Consider the following 17,472-nt stretch of genomic DNA (forward strand, 5'->3'; position numbering starts at 1 on the left):
CCAACCAATTAACAAACACTAGGACCTACTGAAGTCAGGATAGTCAGACAGATGTTAATTTGAGCCAGTTTCTGCCACTTATTAGTTGCCTGTTTTGGGGCAAATTAAGTCTCAGTTTCTTCATCTGTAAAACAGAATATACCACCTTCAATTAATTGTTATTTTATCCTTACAAGACAGTAAATATAAAGCACTTACCCTGGCACATAGTAAACAGTCAGTAAATGTTAGTGCTGTTCATTCTGGAGTTGATAGTGGTAGTAATAATGTTAGAAGCATTTGTCAAGTTGTGTGGTATTTTTGTCTCAGAAGGAAGTCAAACTACAGACAGGAAAACACTACATGTTCGTAAGGTTTTAAAACATATTAAGTACAGTAAAATGCCCTATAAGAGAGATGTTTATAAAGATTAAATTTGTAGTTCCTTTCTTCTTTAGCAAGAGAAGTGTGCAATTGCTTTGCCATTTGGGTAGAGGTAGGAAAATAACCTTGAAGCAGATCCTCCTGACTGTGAAAAATCATTTAAGTTGGGTTTCCTTTAGTTACATAAGTATAGCGTGAACAGGCCCTACTGTCCTGAGAGAAGGGTTTAACAAGACTCTTTATATTTTGAGTGACTAAAGAAAGGTGCTTAAGCCCTGGGGAGGGAAGAAAGTTTGGGTTTGTTAGTGAAAAGATTCTACAAAATGTCCTCAAAAAGTACTCTTGGGACTGGCTTACACAATGAGATGTGGCTGCACATATAAACTGAAGGAGCTGATTGTTAAGATCTAGAACCTAGGAGACCCAATTTAGAGCATCCTTGAAAGAATGTGGCATTAAGGGATTGGGTTCATCCTCCCTTAAAGAATCAATCACTGCTGCCTCTGCAAGGATCTGGACCAGTTAAAGCATCATCACAGTTGTGAGCAAGCATCATCCATCCATCAGGTTGTTCAGGGACCAGGCTTCACCCCAACAATTCCATGTAGCAGTGAGAAACAGTAGGATTAGCGAACTGATCAGAATCACATTCCTTTTATACCTAGCATCACAGGATGACTGACCCCTAGAGTTATTGAACAATTAGTTACCTGTTGGATAATGTGTTGCATCAAGAGGAGAGAGTACTTGACTTTATGCTATTTAGGCATATGAGGGCCAGAGCAATTAATTGGAAAAATAAAAGAAGTAAAGTTTGTCAATTATATAGGCTTCCAACTTTCCAATATCTATTGTTTGCTACCCTCAAAGCCCTCCTTATAAAGATTAACAGTTTTAAAAACTCTTAAAAGGTAAAGGGCCTTTGGATTTCTTTTCAGTAATGCAGAAAGAATGTGGATATGGGGACACTGCTTGACACTCAGCAGCAAGGCTTATGCAGGAATAAAAATCCCATGGCATACAGTGGGTGGTAGCAACTGCTGGAGCATAGGAAAGCAGATTCAATTCCTGCAGCCTGCAACAAAGGAAGAATGGTAAGCACAGGGAGAAGGTGTAGGCCTGAGAAGGAACCTTGTGCCTAAGCATTTCCATAAGTTCAACTTAGAAATACAAACTACCTTTAGATTTGTATGTATTAATGCAAAAATTACAAAATTTCCACAGAATTATGCATAGAAACATGGCTATCATGGCGTATCACCCTTCTGACTACTCTCCATATTTTAAATATTCTCCCCATTCTCACTAATATTATCCTAATTTTGGCCCTTGTTAGTTTTTACTCTGCCTCTAATCTCTCCCTACTTACATCTACTCATTCTCCTACTGCTACAATCCAGTGTTGATCTTTCTCCTGCTTAAAAATTGCTTTGTGAATAAAACCCAAATCATCCGCCTGGCCCTAAAGGCTCCCTGTGACCTGACCCCAACAGGACTTACCAGACTCATCTCCTGCCCCCACTCCTCTTCCACTTGACATCTTCAGTAAGCCCATCTCTGAGACTTTAATCTTGCTGTTTCCTGTCTGTAAAGTCCTTTCTCATCTTTTTTCACTTCTGTATGTCTAAATTCTTTCCTTCCTTCAAAGCTGGGATCAAAAGCTACCTCCTCAATGAATTCAGCTCTGAGTTTTCCAGCTATAAGTGATGTCTTCCAGCTTCTTAATCCACTTAACATTTTATCTTTATACTGTATTTTGTGATGTGGGTCAATTTTTACTTTGTATTGTAACTATTTACATATATTTAATAGTGTCCTTATTAGACCAGAAGCTCCTTTTGAATGAGACCCATTATCTTATTTATCTTTTATCTCTCACAAGGCTTATTAAATTACCTGCAGATAAATGCGGTATTTAGTATAAGGTATTTATTTTATTCAACAGAAACCATAATACCAAATACTGCATTTATAGAAACTTAATTATTTATACTATTAGCATATATTCAACTACAGATTTAGAGGGGAGCTTCTCACAAAAATGAAATAAATGATCTAATACTATAAATAACAAAATTTTAAGATATTTCTTTAAAAAATTATAAACTGGCCTAAAACTAGCTTAATAAAATGAAATAAGTAGAGGAGTCTGCAACATGGTTTAGGGACAGTAACATGTTTAATCAACGGCAATATCAACACACTGTGACATGTTAATGTTCACAAAGGTCACCGAGACCTGGAAAAAAGTTGTTGTTTTTTTTTTTCATTCATTTGACTACAGCTGATATCTAGTTCTAGTTAATAATTAGACTAGGAGGGCAGATTATGCCCTGTATTGAATGGAAACTTTAAGACAAAAATCCACTGAAAAAAACATAGAGCTTTCCAGAATGTATTAGATATGCATTATTTACACTTAAATCCCAATGCACTCAGTGCCTTTTTCTGAACAAGCTCCTCTCTGACCATTTATTAACATGCAAACTTTAATTTGTTTTTCCATGAACTTAACATACTTGATATCTTCTAAGACGTAAACCATTTGGTCCTGTACAAGCATTTATTGAATCAAATGAATCACAATAAGATAAAGGCTAAAAGCAGTTACCTACTTTTGATCAAGATGGCTACCTTTAAAAAGTCTACTTTCAAGGAAAAAAATATTCGAGTGTACCAAAAAGGCAATTTAAACTAGAGATTGGTATAATTGCAGGAATAATTGGGGTACAGAGTAAAGTTATCTTAAAATAAAAAAAGAATGAAGTATTGTTCTGCTTTCCTACAAAATAGCATAAGAATACGCTAGATTAGATTTTGAGTTTGACACACAACGAATATGCAAATGTTTACTTTCAAGTGTCTACCAGACATCTCTACCTGAATATCCCATAGTCACTTCAAAATCAACATTTTTGAAACCTAACATCATCTCCCTCCAACTTGCTTATCTATCTGTACTCTTTACTTAGTTATTAATAATAGAATAGCTCTTCACTTATGTGCTCAAGCCAGAAACATGGGAGTCATCTCTCTCTCTTTCTCTTTCTTTCTCTTTCTCTCTCTCTCCATAGACAAGCAACCATTTAGTACTGTATATTTTATCTTCCAAATATCTCTTAAATTCTCTCATTTGCAGCACTATTGTCAATGCCAATATTAATATCTTAAGTCAGTCCTTTAAGTTCTCTTGCTTAGATTGTTACAACAGCTTTCTCAATCTGGTTTCCTTGCCTAAGCCCACTCTCTCTAACCACCAGACTTCTGGCAGAGTAATTTTTCCAAAAAACAAGTCTGATGTCACCTCTTGTTAAATATTCTTCAATGGATAAATGTATTTACAAGGCACATCAGGGCCTTCATGGTTTGACCCCGTTTATTCTTCATTCATTCATTTTGTTCATTCATCAAGTATTTACTGAATATCTAGTACGTGCCAATCACTGTTCTAGGTGTCAGAAATATAACAGTAGACAAATAGACAAAAATGTCATCCTGTCATTGCCTACTTCCTTTCAACCCTTCTTCCCCACTACTACCAAGCTTTGTCTTCAAGAAACAGTGAACCACTTGCAATCAGTGAAGACGTCTTTTTCTTTATACAAATTTCTATTCACTCTTCAATATCAATTCAAATGTAACTGCCTCTCTTAAGACCTCCCTGAATGTTTGCAAGTCTATCTTTGCAAGTCCACTAGCCAGTAAGTTCCTTGAGAACAGAGGTAATATCTTTTGACGTATAGTTAGCAAATGCAATGTCTTTTGAAAATAAAACATGAATGAAATGACAGTTTTTCTAAATTGTTAATTGTTTCTAGTGATCAAATAACCTTTTTCTCTATCTTCCAGAAGTACAGGCAAAGTAGTAAATAAGAGTTTGCAAAAGCAGCTGTTACTGTCTAGTATTACACAAGAGATGATCTTCAGAGCCCTATATGAATGTAAGCCTCCGAGGTGTTTTGTCATCTTTCCATTTGAAATTTATTTTGGCATCAGTTTACTTCATAAGTTTGCCTTCTAACCTGAGGCACATTCCCACAATTAAAATGCAAAATAGTAAATACAGTTGTCCCTGAGCATGGGATGGGGGTTGGCTCCAGGACCTTCCTACCATACTGAAGTCTTCAGATGCTCAAGTCCTTTCCATAAAATGGCACAGTATTTGCATATGCACGTCCTCCCAGATACTTTAAGGTTACTTATAATACCTAATACAATGTAAATGCTATGTAAATAATTATTGTTTTATATTGTTTTCTTAAATTTTCATTTTTTATTGTTGTACTGTTATTTTTAATTGGTTTTTAAAAAATATTTTCAACCTGCATTGCTTGAATATGCAGATGTGGAACTCACAGATAAGGAAAGCTGACTATAAATTTTAAGATACACTGTAGAGCTAGTCCTCAAATAATGTAGTTTCAGTACAACATTGTTGAAGAAAAATGATTCCCAGTGGAAGCTACTATCTGTGTGGGGTTTGCATGTTCTCCCCATGTCAGTCTAGGTTTTCTCTGGGTACTCTGGTTTCCTCTCACATCCAAAAGATGTGCATGTCAGGCTAACTGGCAGTTCAAAATCATCCCAGAATGACTGAGTGTGGCGGGGTGTGTGAATGCACCCTATGATGGAATGGTGTCCTGTCCAGGGTTGGTTCTGCCTTGCACCTTGAGCTGCTGGGACAGGCTGCAGCCACCCATGACCCTAAACTGGAATAACTAGGTAAATAATTTTCTTACTTGTTATTAATTTTTCTTACATATATGTATAGCTCACATTTATTTCAATGTTTATTATTAGAAGTGTCTTTGGTCTTTTTTTTGGTAGTTTGGTGATGTTTCTGTGACCAGAAATATGCCATATGAACTTGAACTCTTGTTTATATCCATTAGCCTACAGTAAAATTGGTTTTGTTGTACCTTGTTTTCCTCAAAGTCGCAGTTTCCAAGAACCTATGATGATTAAGAGGACTTACTGTGTAGCAGCAATGACAGATTTTATGGAAAAGAATATTATTCAATACAGAATTTCTTTGTTATCTAAGACAGTCTAAAATGATGCACCTTGTACTCTAACCTACCGTGAATACATTAAAAAATCTCAAATCAGGCCAGGCACGATGGCTCACACCTGTAATTCCAGCACTTTGGGAGGCCGAGCCGGGTGGAACACGAGGTCAGGAGTTCAAGACCAGCCTGGCCAAGATGGTGAAATCCTGTCTCTACTAAAAATACAAAAAAATGTTAGCCGGGCGTGGTGGCAGGTGCCCGTAATCCCAGCTACTTGGGAGGCTGAGGCAGAGAATCGCTTGAACCCGGGAGGCGGAGGTTGTAGTGGAAAAAAAGCCTCAAATCAATATGCAATTGTCTACATATAAAGGCATCCCTGATAACATTTTAAGAACTATATTGAGATTCACGCTTTCACTAAGCATACTGCTTTTTGAGATAAAATGCTACCTGATTTCTCTATTCATTTATTAAGCACATGTCAAAATTTAAATCAGGAAAAACATTTGAAATGTGTTCCAAAAGCAAAACTGAAAAGTTCAGATACTGTAGACCAACTCCTTCCAATTAAACAGGTTGGAACACCAATGGTGATGTGAGGGGGTGGACATCTGTCAGTACATAAAGAACTTTGTGTTTGCACACAAAGACATTGCTCAACCCACATCTGGCTCCTGCAGCCAAAATCTACCCTCACTGGGGTGACTCCCACTGAAATATATGGGCATAAAGAATAGGGAAATGAATTTTTTAAAAGCCAATTGTTAGTTCCATAGACTTTCAATATATGAGGGAATCAGGATAGAATTGAATCCACTTTTCTACTCTTATTTTTTAAAAGAGAACAGAGAGGTCACAACAGAAGAGAATTTGGTGTTAGGATATCAGATTTCTTATGTCATTGTATAATCAGGAAATTAACTGGAATTTTCATGGTTTTTTTTTTTCTCCTGATAGGTCTTCTCATCTCTCTGCCACTCTAAATCATAACCTGTAAGACCTCCACCTCCTGTGGAAAGCCTTTCCTATTACACTTCAATTTACTTACTCCTGTTCTTTTTCTACTCTAAACTACTATACTTACAAATTAAGCAGATATTCATAAACTATTTTGTATTGTATGTGTTTCATAGTTTTGCACAGATTAAATTATAAATTTCTTGACAAGAGCAAAAGCAAAATTCCAAAGTGCCTAATAAAAAGGAAGGGCAATATAACAGATATTGCAATTGGTATTTGTTCATCAAAGGGCTGGTCCTTTCATGCTCTAATTTCTACTAAGCCAAAAGTAGGATTAGTCCTTACAAAGAAGAGTTATTATTTACATAACATGAGCTACATCACACCAGGGTCAGTGTCTGACTACCAAAAGACAACTAGAAGAAATTTCTAGAAAATATCAAGAAGTCTGCACCACAGCATCGAATTTCTTACAATACTCACTCTCTTTGCTCAATATCTGAGATTTTGAGAAAGGCTGTACCAACATAGTGGATAGGAGTATATACTCTAGATCCAGACTGAAAATTGTTTTAATTCCAACTCTTTTACTTACTGGCTGTTATGCAGCAAATTAGGCAAATTACCTAACTTGCATTTTTTTCCTGTACAAATGAGAATAATAATAGTGCCTACATTATATGGTTGCTATGAGAATTACATAAATTAATAACTGCAAAGGGCTTAGGATAATGCCTAGCAAGTATTCAGTTTAAGCTATTATTATTCTAAAATATATAGCATTCAATTTTGAAAGGTATAATAGGATTTTTTTTTTTTTTTTTTTTTTTTGAGACAGAGTCTTGCTCTGTGGCCCAGGCTGGAGTGCAATGGCACGATCTCGGCTCACTGCAACCTCCGCCTCCCGGGTTCAAGCGATTCTCCTGTCTCAGCCTCCTGCGTAGCTGGGATTACAGACGCCCGCCAGCATGCCCGGCTAATTTTTGTATTTTTAGTAGAGATGGGGTTTCACCACGTTGGTCAGGATGGTCTCGAACCCCTGACCTCGTGATCCGCCCGCCTCGGCCTCCCAAAGTGCTGGGATTACAGGCATGAGCCATTGCGCCCGGCCTGTATTATAGGTTTTTAAATAAAAATTGAAGAAAATAAGAGAATTTCTTCTGTTATAATGAACAATTTCTTCTCTAGCATACCAACAAAAAACAAATACCCCAAAATCTACTCATACTCAAGGGTGGTTGATTTAATCCTCCTTTTTGGTATAACACTAATTCTATTCCTCACTTAAAACAAACAAGCAAAAAAAAAAAAAAAAAAACAGGTCAGGCATGGTGGCTCTTGCCTGTAATCCCAGAACTTTGGGAGGCCAAGGCAGGTGGATCACTTGAGCCCAGGAGTCAAAGACCAACCTGGGCAACATGGTAAAACCCTGTCTCTACAAAAAATACAAAAATTAGGCAGGCGTGGTGGTGCATGCCTGTGGTCCCAGCTACTTGGGAGGCTGAGGTGGAAGGATCCATTGAGCCCAGGAGGTTGAGGCTGCTGCGAGCCATGATTGAGCCACATTGCACTCCAGCCTGGGTGACAGAGCGAGATCTTGTCTTAAAAAAAAAAAAAAAAAAAAAAAAAAAAAACCAGAAACAAAACCAAAAAACCAAAAAGAGATTCAACTAGTAGAGAGTTATTGAGCTGAATCTATGTGCCAGTCTAAATGGATACACACACACACACACACACACACACACACGTATGTGCACAATTTAGTTTTCTTCTTTTAAACTTTTTTTAATTTTTAATTTTTATGGATATATAATAGTCATATATATTTATAGGGGACATGTGGTTTTTATATAAGCATACAATGGGTAATGACCTTTGTGTTGGAAATATTCCAAATCTACTCTTCTAGCTTTTTGAAATATACAAAAGATATTGTTAACTATAGTCACCTTATTGTGTTACCGAGCACTAGATCTTTATTCTTCTATCTAACTGTATTTTTGTACTAATTATCAGAAAAATCCTTCATGTTAGATATATTAATCGTATTTTACAGATAAAAGCACTGAGGTTCAGAGAGGTCAAACAGCTTAATTAAGGTCACACAGTTAGCCACTGGCTGAACCAAGAATAGAATCCAAGTCTACCAATTTCAAATTCCGCTCCCTTTCTACTACACATCATCACACTACTTGTCTACAATTTCCTTTCTCCCTTAACCCACTCACATATAATTTCTAGCAGAGCAGAACACAGAGCTGTTTCCTCATAGTTCATCCACATCTTCTCGCAAAGTACACAGTCCTGCAACTTTCCATTTCTGTTCTAGTTTCATGTCAATTTAACTTCCTACTAAGAAATTCAGTGCTTAGGGCTATGTGGATTTAGAGCTCCTAAGCCTTCCTTATAAAGACTTCCTTTAAGTACAGGCTTTTAAACTACTTTTGTGATACACTACTTGTTCCGACAAATTGCCTGACATTCTGAAATAATATTTTATTTATTTTATTTTATTTTTTTGAGACAGGGTCTCACTCTGTTGCCCAGGCTGGAGTGCAATAGTGCTATCTCAGCTCACTGCAACTTCTACCTCCCAGGTTCAAGCAATTCTCCCACCTCAGCCTCCCAAGCAGCTGGGATTACAGGTGCATGCCACCACATCCAGGTAATTTTTATATTTTTAGTAGAGACACGGTTTCACCATGTTGGCTAGGCTGGTCTTGAACTCCTGACCTCAGGTGATCCACCCACCTCAGCTTCCCAAAGTGCTGGGATTACAGGCATGGGCCACTGCGCCCAGCCTTTATTTTTTAATAATATTTTTTAAAACTAAAACAATTACTCTGTTGTGACCAATAGAAGTATAAATTTATCTCAGAAGTTTAATATGCCAAAGACAAACAAGAAATACGGCAAGTAAAGAAACAAAGACTGGAAGGAGCATGGAGGAAAACTTACTGGAAGAGAGGTCATCTTGTTAGGCTCATCTATAGATACTGCAATCATCTAAAATTATGGCAAGTATAGTGCCAGAGATAACAGTGAGCCAAGTGTAAGAAATAAAGGCTGGTGCCCAGGAGTAGAAACAGCAACAAGGAGGTGTGACAGTATAGTCTGCTGCCATGAGCTTCAAAGGAGTTTTTAGGAAGGAGGCTGGGAAGAGCACTCTGAGAGCAGCAATGAAGAGCAAGAGAGATATCTATTGCAACTCCAGGTCCAGAAGTAAGAGTGTGAGACAGAAAACAACCATTACTTGCATGAGCTGCAGGGGAAGCAAGATCCTTCCAGATTTCACTTAGAAGAAAATGATAAAGGATTTTAGAAATCAACACACTTTGATGCTATGAGGATAATATAAAATCATGTGTTACCTCATTAAAAAAAGGAAACCTACTAAGGATAACAGAAGCTATCAGGTAGGTACACATAGAAAATAGTCCATATAAAACAGGGAAAAATAATACAGTCAGGTGCCACATGATGACATTTCCGTCAATGATGTATGGAATATATCATGATGGTCCCTTAAGATTATAATGAAGCTGAAAAATTCTGATCACCTAGTGAGATCATAGCTGTGGTAACACACTGCAACATATTACTCATGTGTTCATGGTGATGTTGGTGTAAACAAACCTACTGCACTGCCAATCATATAAAAGTATAGCATGTACAATTATACACAGTACATAATACTTAATAATGAAAATAAATGACTGTTACTGGTTCATGTATTTACTATACTACAGTTTTTATTGTTATGTTAGAGTGTACATCTACGATTTTTAAAAAGTTAACTAGAACAGCCTCAGGCAGTTTCTTCAGGAGGTATCCCAAAAGAAGACACTGTTATCATATATGACAGCTCCATGCATGTTATTCCCCCGAAGACCTACTAGTGGGATGAGATGTGGAGGTGGAATACAGTACTATTGGTTCTGACTTTGTGTAGGCCTAGGCTAATGGGTATGTTTACGTCTTAGTTTTTAACACAAAAGTTCAATAAGTAAAACATAAAATTTTAAAATAGAAAAAGGCTTACAGAATAAGGATATAAAAAAGAAAATATTTTTGTACAACTGTACAATGGACTTATGTTTAAGCTAAGTGTTATCAAAAAGAGTCAAAAAGTTTAAAACATCAGAGATCATAATGTTAAAAAGCTAGAGTAAGCTAAGATTAATTTACTATTGAAGAAAACTTTTTAAAAATAAATTTAGTGTAGCCTAAGTGTGCAGACTTTATAAATTCTACAGTAGTGTACAATAATATCCTAGGCCTTCACTTTCACTCATGACTCAATCACTGACTCACCCAGACCAACCATCAGTCCGCAAACTCCATTCATAGTAAGTACCCTAGACAGGTGTGCCGTTTTTATCTTTTATATGTTTGCTGTATCTTTTCTATGTTTAGATACAAAAATATTTACCATTGTACTAAAATTGCCTACAGTATTCAGTTCAGAAACATGCTGTACAGGTTTGTAGCCTAGGAGCAGCAGGCCATACTATATAGTCTAGGTATACAGCAGGCTATACCATCTAGGTTTGTGTAAGTACATTCTACGATGCTGCGTGACAATGAAATTGCCTAATAACACATTTCTCACAACATATCTCCACCATTAAGTAACGTAGTAATAATATTATAGGTCTCTTCCACCTCTTGCATGAATCATCCATCACTGAATATCAGATATTCCACATGAGATACTAACAAAAAACCTATTTATCAATTTTAAGTGAAAAAAATTACAATTCATTTCATGTCAACCCCAAACAACTAACCAAGTTCCTAAAGTGTAACTAAAACACAGTAAAGCACCTATACAAAAGTAACAAACTCCCATGTTAGGATATAAAATGCTGAAAACATCACTTCCTGAGCAAAAACCATTCCTAAGGTTAACAGTGGCTACAAGTAGTTACATGCTACATATCCTCTTTGTTGATATTTGGTGCACCTTTCAAATTGCTGACATGTAATTCTGACAGTCTACCAATTATATCTGGAATTTAACACAGACTTCTCACACATTATTTTGTTTAAAATGCAGTATTTGGCCTTATTTCTGGGACATAAATGTAAATATGTATCTTATAATCATCTGCCAAAACACGCTGAATTGAGAGATAATGAATTCTAGGACATTTGGGTGTTAAATACCAAGAGGCTTTCTACTAGGAAAAACACGAACTGTGAAGTCATTTGGTGGACTCTGCTTACATATTACATTTGTTCAAATGGTTGAACGGCAGCTTTAGTGTATAAAATTAGTCAAGTTAACTATACCCTTTAAACATCAAAATTCTCAGTCAAAATGGGAAAATAATAATGTTCTCCTCAAGGGAGTTTTTGTAAAAATTAAATGAGATGGCCGGGCACGGTGGCTCACACCTGTAATCCCAGCACTTTGGGAGGCTAAGGCAAGCGGATCACGAGGTCAGGAGATCCAGACCATCCTGGCTAACATGGTGAAACCCCGCCTCTACTAAAAATACAAAAAATTAGCCAGGCGTGGTGGCGGGTGCCTGTAGTCCCAGCTACTCGGGAGCCTCAGGCAGGAGAATGGCATGAACCCAGGAGGCAGAGCTTGCAGTGAGCCGAGATCACGCCACTGCACTCCAGACTGAGAGACAGAGCGAGACTCTGTCTCAAAAAAAAAAAAAGATTAAATGAGATAATGCACATCAAGTTAGTAGAGTGCCCTAGCATACAGCATATGCTCAATAATGGTTCCCATAATTATTTGTATTATCTGTCTAGCAATTGCAGCTTAGAAGATTTATGCATGCATTATCTTGCTTGATTCTTAAGACAAAACAACTTTATGCAGGAGAGGGACAGGACATGGATTATTATCTCCACTTCACAAATAAAAAGACAAACACTTAAAAGAATTCAGCCAGGCATGGTGGCTTATGCCTATAATCCCAGCACTTTGGGAGGCCGACGCAGGAGGATCGCTTGAGCCCAGGAGTTCAAGACCAGCCTGGGTACACAGTGAGACTCTGTCTCAAAATAAAATAAAATAATAAATAAAATAAAGGTTAAAGTGAACTGCCTAAAGTCACATGATTACCTAGAAATACCCACCATGATTGGATATAAACCACCATATAAACCAGGGGTGGGTAAACTTTTTCCAAAAAGGCCAAATAGTAAATATTTTAGGTTTGCAGCCCATACAGTCTCTATCACAACTAGTCAATGCTGCCACTATAGCACAAAAGCAGCCATAGACAATACATAAATAAATGCGTGGAACTACGTTCCAATAAAACCTTACAAAAACAGGCAGTGAGGTGGATTAGGTTCATAGGCCATACTCTGCAGACCCCTGCCCTAGGCTTTTAGATTACTAGTCTAGTGTACTTTTCCATTACTTTATGGTTACCACCTATTTTCAGGATAGGGTTTCAGCATTAAACTTAGTAGCATTAACTGTCAGAGAAAAGTTAAATCAGGAATAATTTGCAGAAGAATTATGAATACAGTAAGATAGTACACAAATATTAGTATTACGGTTTTTTCCTCTTTTACAGCTTCTATTATAAAACTCTCTCTTAATCCTTCCTTTATTTCTTTCTCTTCTAATAAAGCACTGGGCCTAGAAGTAAACACTTTTCTATTTCTCCAAAAGTACTCAAAGCAAATATGTTTGCAGAATATTATTCCAAAGAAAGTAGTGGACACTCCATGAGACACCAGAATGAACAAACTTAACAATATCTTATCTTTTAAAACGGTAAGCAATGTGAAACTTCTGAATCTAACTTGTATGAGCATGTTTTGGGGGGAGTGGCGGGAACAGCGTTAAGCTACCACTCTATTCTCAATCTCAAAGAATAGAGTGATTATCAGTTTTCTCATTATAGAATCTATATGCTATGGTATGCTATGGTGGTAAAGACACTGGACTTGGAATTGAAAGACCTAATTTGGAATTCTTTCTCTGGCACTTACTATCTTTGTGACCTAGTAACCTATATATAAGGAGTTGCTGTGAAAATTAAGACAAATAACTATTTTAAAATACTAAGCATCAGAAGCATTGATTATTGCTGCATTTGAAATTATAAACTTCTTAATGAAGTTCTCTTCTACTTTTTTTTTTTGAGACAGAGTCTCCCTCTGTCGCCAGGCTGGAGTGCAGTGGCGCGATCTCAGCTCACTGCAACCTCCACCTCCCGGGTTCAACCGATTCTCCTGCCTCAGCCTCCCGAGTAGCTGGGACTACAGGCGTGCGCCACCACGCCCAGCTAATTTGTTTGTATTTTTAGTAGAGACGGGGTTTCACTGTGCTGGCCAGGCTCATCTGGAACTCCTGGCCTCAAGTGATCCACCCGCTTTGGCCTCCCAAAGTGTTAGGATTACAGGCGTGGCCACCACGCCCAGCCTCTCCTACATTTTTAATAAACTACAATATGATACAATATTCCATAACAGTATAATATCATTTATAAAGCATTTAAAATATTTATTGCTAAAGTATAAAGCACTTCTTTGTCAAGAAGCTAAAAGTTCTTAAAACATGTTCTCTCATTTCAGCCCATAATATTCCTTTGAAATTAAAACCAACCAGAATTTATTGAGTGACATGTGCTAGGCATTTTATATATATCAACTCATTTAATCTTCACAACAACCTTGAGAAGAAACAAGCTCAGTGAAACGAAATTACTTGCCCAAGGAACACAGCTCGTAAGTGGCAGTAGATCTTGGGTTATACCCAGGTTACACTGAGTATAACCTGTCATGATTTTTTTCATTAATTAATACTGTCTCTTCAGTTTTTTGACTTGGGGTCCACAAAAAGCCAAGTGCCTCACATAAGGTCAAAGAATAATTACTTTCAGTGCAGTACAAGGCAAATGCTTAGATAACAGTACATTATTCCACTAGATTAAATCACCTCCAAATAACATAATATTTTAAAGATAATTCCTGCTTAATCTACTTTTGGTCTCAAAAATGTACTGGTAAATAGAGTAAAACCAGTCTACTTACCACTAGTTAAATAAATTAGGGTATCCCCAGGTTAAGCTTTAGATGTCCAAAGAAACAAATGTAGAATTTTGATTAGAGAGAAAAATAAACCAAAGAACAAATTTCCTCAAACTCCAATGGTATATTAATAAACATAAGAACATTTCTAAACCTCCTAGCAGGTTTCATGCCTGAAAGCCCTTCCAGAAAGCAGATTTCTTCTTCAAAAATTTTTTCCCATGAAATTTACAGAAATTATCCCAGAGAAAAATTGGCGACTCTAGTGCTTTTGAAGAACTAAATCAGTAAATTAGAAGTTTTTAAATCCTGACATTAAATATAACATATAAAGTAAGGGAATAAAAGTATATAAAATATTTAGTAAATCTATGACCCTCAACCCCCTTTGTTTAAACCAGTATGGTCCTTGAGAGTAGGAGCCTTTTTTTTTCCCTTGCTAAAATAAAATAAACTTCAGTTCCACCCTCTGTTGCTTACCTGTTGCACAGTATGCCGAGAGCTCCATGTGGACTACAGTCACATGGCTGACAGAGCCCAGAAGTGTAATTTAGGTAAAAGCCCTCTTTGCAGGTTTCACAGTGAAGCCCCTGATAACCTGGCCGACACTCACACTGCCCTATGGTCTGGTTGCAGCGATTCACATCCAGGCTTCCAACCACAGAGCAGTTACATACATACTCTGCAAAGCAAAGAAGGAAAGAGACATTACCAACTAAGATTTAATGCTCTCTTAATAAAATGAACTCTATTTTATTTTTCTTAATAAATTTTCATGACAACTTTGTAAGGATAGATAAAATTAACTCTAGTTCAAATTTACTTTCTATGCCGTTTAGTTTACTTAAATCAGGAAACATATAGAGTATATAAATTACGTAGTGTGTGTGTGTGAGTGTCTATGTGTGTGTGTGTATTATTAGTTTTTCTGAATAAGAAGCCACCAAAGGCAGGCTTATCTACATGGCACTAAGGGCACATGTTGGAAATGACAACACGTTAAATAATAAATAATCCCATTGTATAGCAGCAAAAGCCTAAGGCTCAGATGATTAACTTTGGTAACCTATTCAAGGTCATACTAGATTGTGCCATAGCTAGAATCATAAGCTAATGTGTTCTGCCCAGGAAGAAATTAATGAAGAACAGAAACTTTAAAGTAAGGAAATGATGAACAATAAAACCAGAGGAGAAAGTTTACAGGTTCATCCTGATCTGTGAGTTAAAACCAATCCCAATTTGAATGTCTTTCCCAAATTAAAATATTTGGAAAATAAACATTTCTTTTAAGTATATTTCAAACAGTTCTTTGTTGTTTGCTTGTTGGTTTCACTTTTTTCACTTTTCAAAAGAAATATTTTAATTTTTAATTGTTGTGAGTACATAGGTGTATAAGGTGTGTGTATTTATGGGGTACCTGAGGTATTCTGACACAGGCATGCAATGTGTAATAATCATATCAGGGTAAAAGGTGTGTCCATCACCTTAAGCATTTATCCTTTGTGTAACAAACAATCCAATTATACTCCTTTAGTTATTTTAACATGTACAATTACTGTCCATAAATTACTAAATTATTGACCACAGTCACTCTGTTGTGCTATCAAATACTAGGTCTTATTCATTCTTTCTATTTTTTTTGTACCCATTAACCATCCCCACTTCCTCCCCACCACACCCCTGTCCACTATTCTTCGCAGTCAGACAGTTCTTTGGATAAAAATATTGAGAAACCCTTAGTTTTAGCCTTCTAATGCAAAGACTCATTTAAAGGTCAGTTAGGATTCATTTTTTGCTACTGCCTCTATTCATTTTATCAAAAGGAAAGTGTTTACAACACAGCTTGACAACAGTAGTAACAGAGGACTTTGTACTAACACATGTATCCTAGGAATAGGTCCCATTCCAAAATAGCTATGATCCTACCCTTAAAGGGTCCTGAGAAATCTATGGTACAAATTACAGTTCTAAATAGGTAAGGCACTATATAAAATGGCACTGTACCAACACAGTTTAGCTCGGAAAAAATAATCTTTGATATTATTTTTTATTACTTCAAAAAGCTACTAGACAACTACAAATCCAGAGTCTTAAATAGAGAGTTGTAAAGGAGTTTGCTTCTCCATTCTAGAAAAGGAAATTAAGCTTCAAAATTCTTTACGTAATCACAAGCAGCTTATTTATCCACACAAGTCAAAACAAAAGATTTCTCAAAGAAATTCCCACTTGGCCAACTCTATACCTCCCACAGTTCTGCAGTTCCTAACCTTTGGTGTTACTTTATTTCCCTGCTCTTCACAGCTCTTCTAGTTTGTAAAGATAACAAATAACAAATAAATAGGCCAGGCGCAGTGGCTCATGCCTGTAATCCTAGCACTTTGGGAGGCCGAGGTGGGCAGATCACTTGAGCTCAGGAATTTGAGACCAGCCTGGGCAACATAGTGAAACCACATCTCTACAAAAAAAAAAAATACAAAAAGTAGCCGGGCATCCTGGCATGTGCCTGTAGTGCTGGTGTGCACCTGTAGTCCTGGCTACTCGGGAGGCTGAGGTGGGAGGATCGCTTGAGCCTGGGAGGCTGAGGTTACAGTGAGCCAAGATCTTGCCACTGCACCCCCACCTGGGTGACAGAGTGAGACCTGTCTCAAAAAAAATAATTAAAATAAAATAAATAAATAAATATTGGCAGCTTATTTGTTTATTTTATGTCTATTTCAAACTTGGGTGGTTCACAAAACCCAAAGGAAAGTTCAGATTTCTTCAGCCTCAAGCTTAGGAAAGGAACCAGCTTCCCATTACAATCAAGATTCTTATTTTCACTAGGCTACATAAACATGACATTTCTTTAACAGAGTTACATGTTTTCACATGATATCTACTTTCTGCGTATGTGTGTTGTGGTTTTTGTAAATAACAAAGCCACGTTCAGTGGTCTGTAAACCTGCCAATGACAACTTCATGACAAGACCTTCACTCCACCAGAAATGACCAGAACACTTAACATTTTTCTTCTGAAATCGGGCAGAAATTCAACTTACATCCAACTTCTCCTGCTGGACCTATTTTATCACAAGTTAAACTAATCAAAGCATGTTGGTGTCAGTAGAACTAGCTCAAGAAAAAATGAAAA

The 17,472-nt window shown here is 36.9% G+C and overlaps 1 protein-coding gene across 1 annotated transcript in view; it reads right to left on the bottom strand.

Annotated features, from left to right (window-relative positions):
* The window catches only part of MEGF9 (multiple EGF like domains 9), a 113,751-nt gene that overhangs the window by 43,455 nt on the left and 52,824 nt on the right, over positions 1–17,472 (bottom strand). Inside the window, exon 2 of the mRNA XM_054502820.2 lies at positions 14,823–15,024. Coding sequence (XP_054358795.1) covers positions 14,823–15,024 — 202 coding nt within the window. The remainder of the gene's footprint in view (positions 1–14,822; positions 15,025–17,472) is intronic.

This window comes from Pongo pygmaeus, chromosome 13 (genome assembly GCF_028885625.2).
Source record: "Pongo pygmaeus isolate AG05252 chromosome 13, NHGRI_mPonPyg2-v2.0_pri, whole genome shotgun sequence".
NCBI classification, from domain to species: domain Eukaryota; kingdom Metazoa; phylum Chordata; class Mammalia; order Primates; family Hominidae; genus Pongo; species Pongo pygmaeus.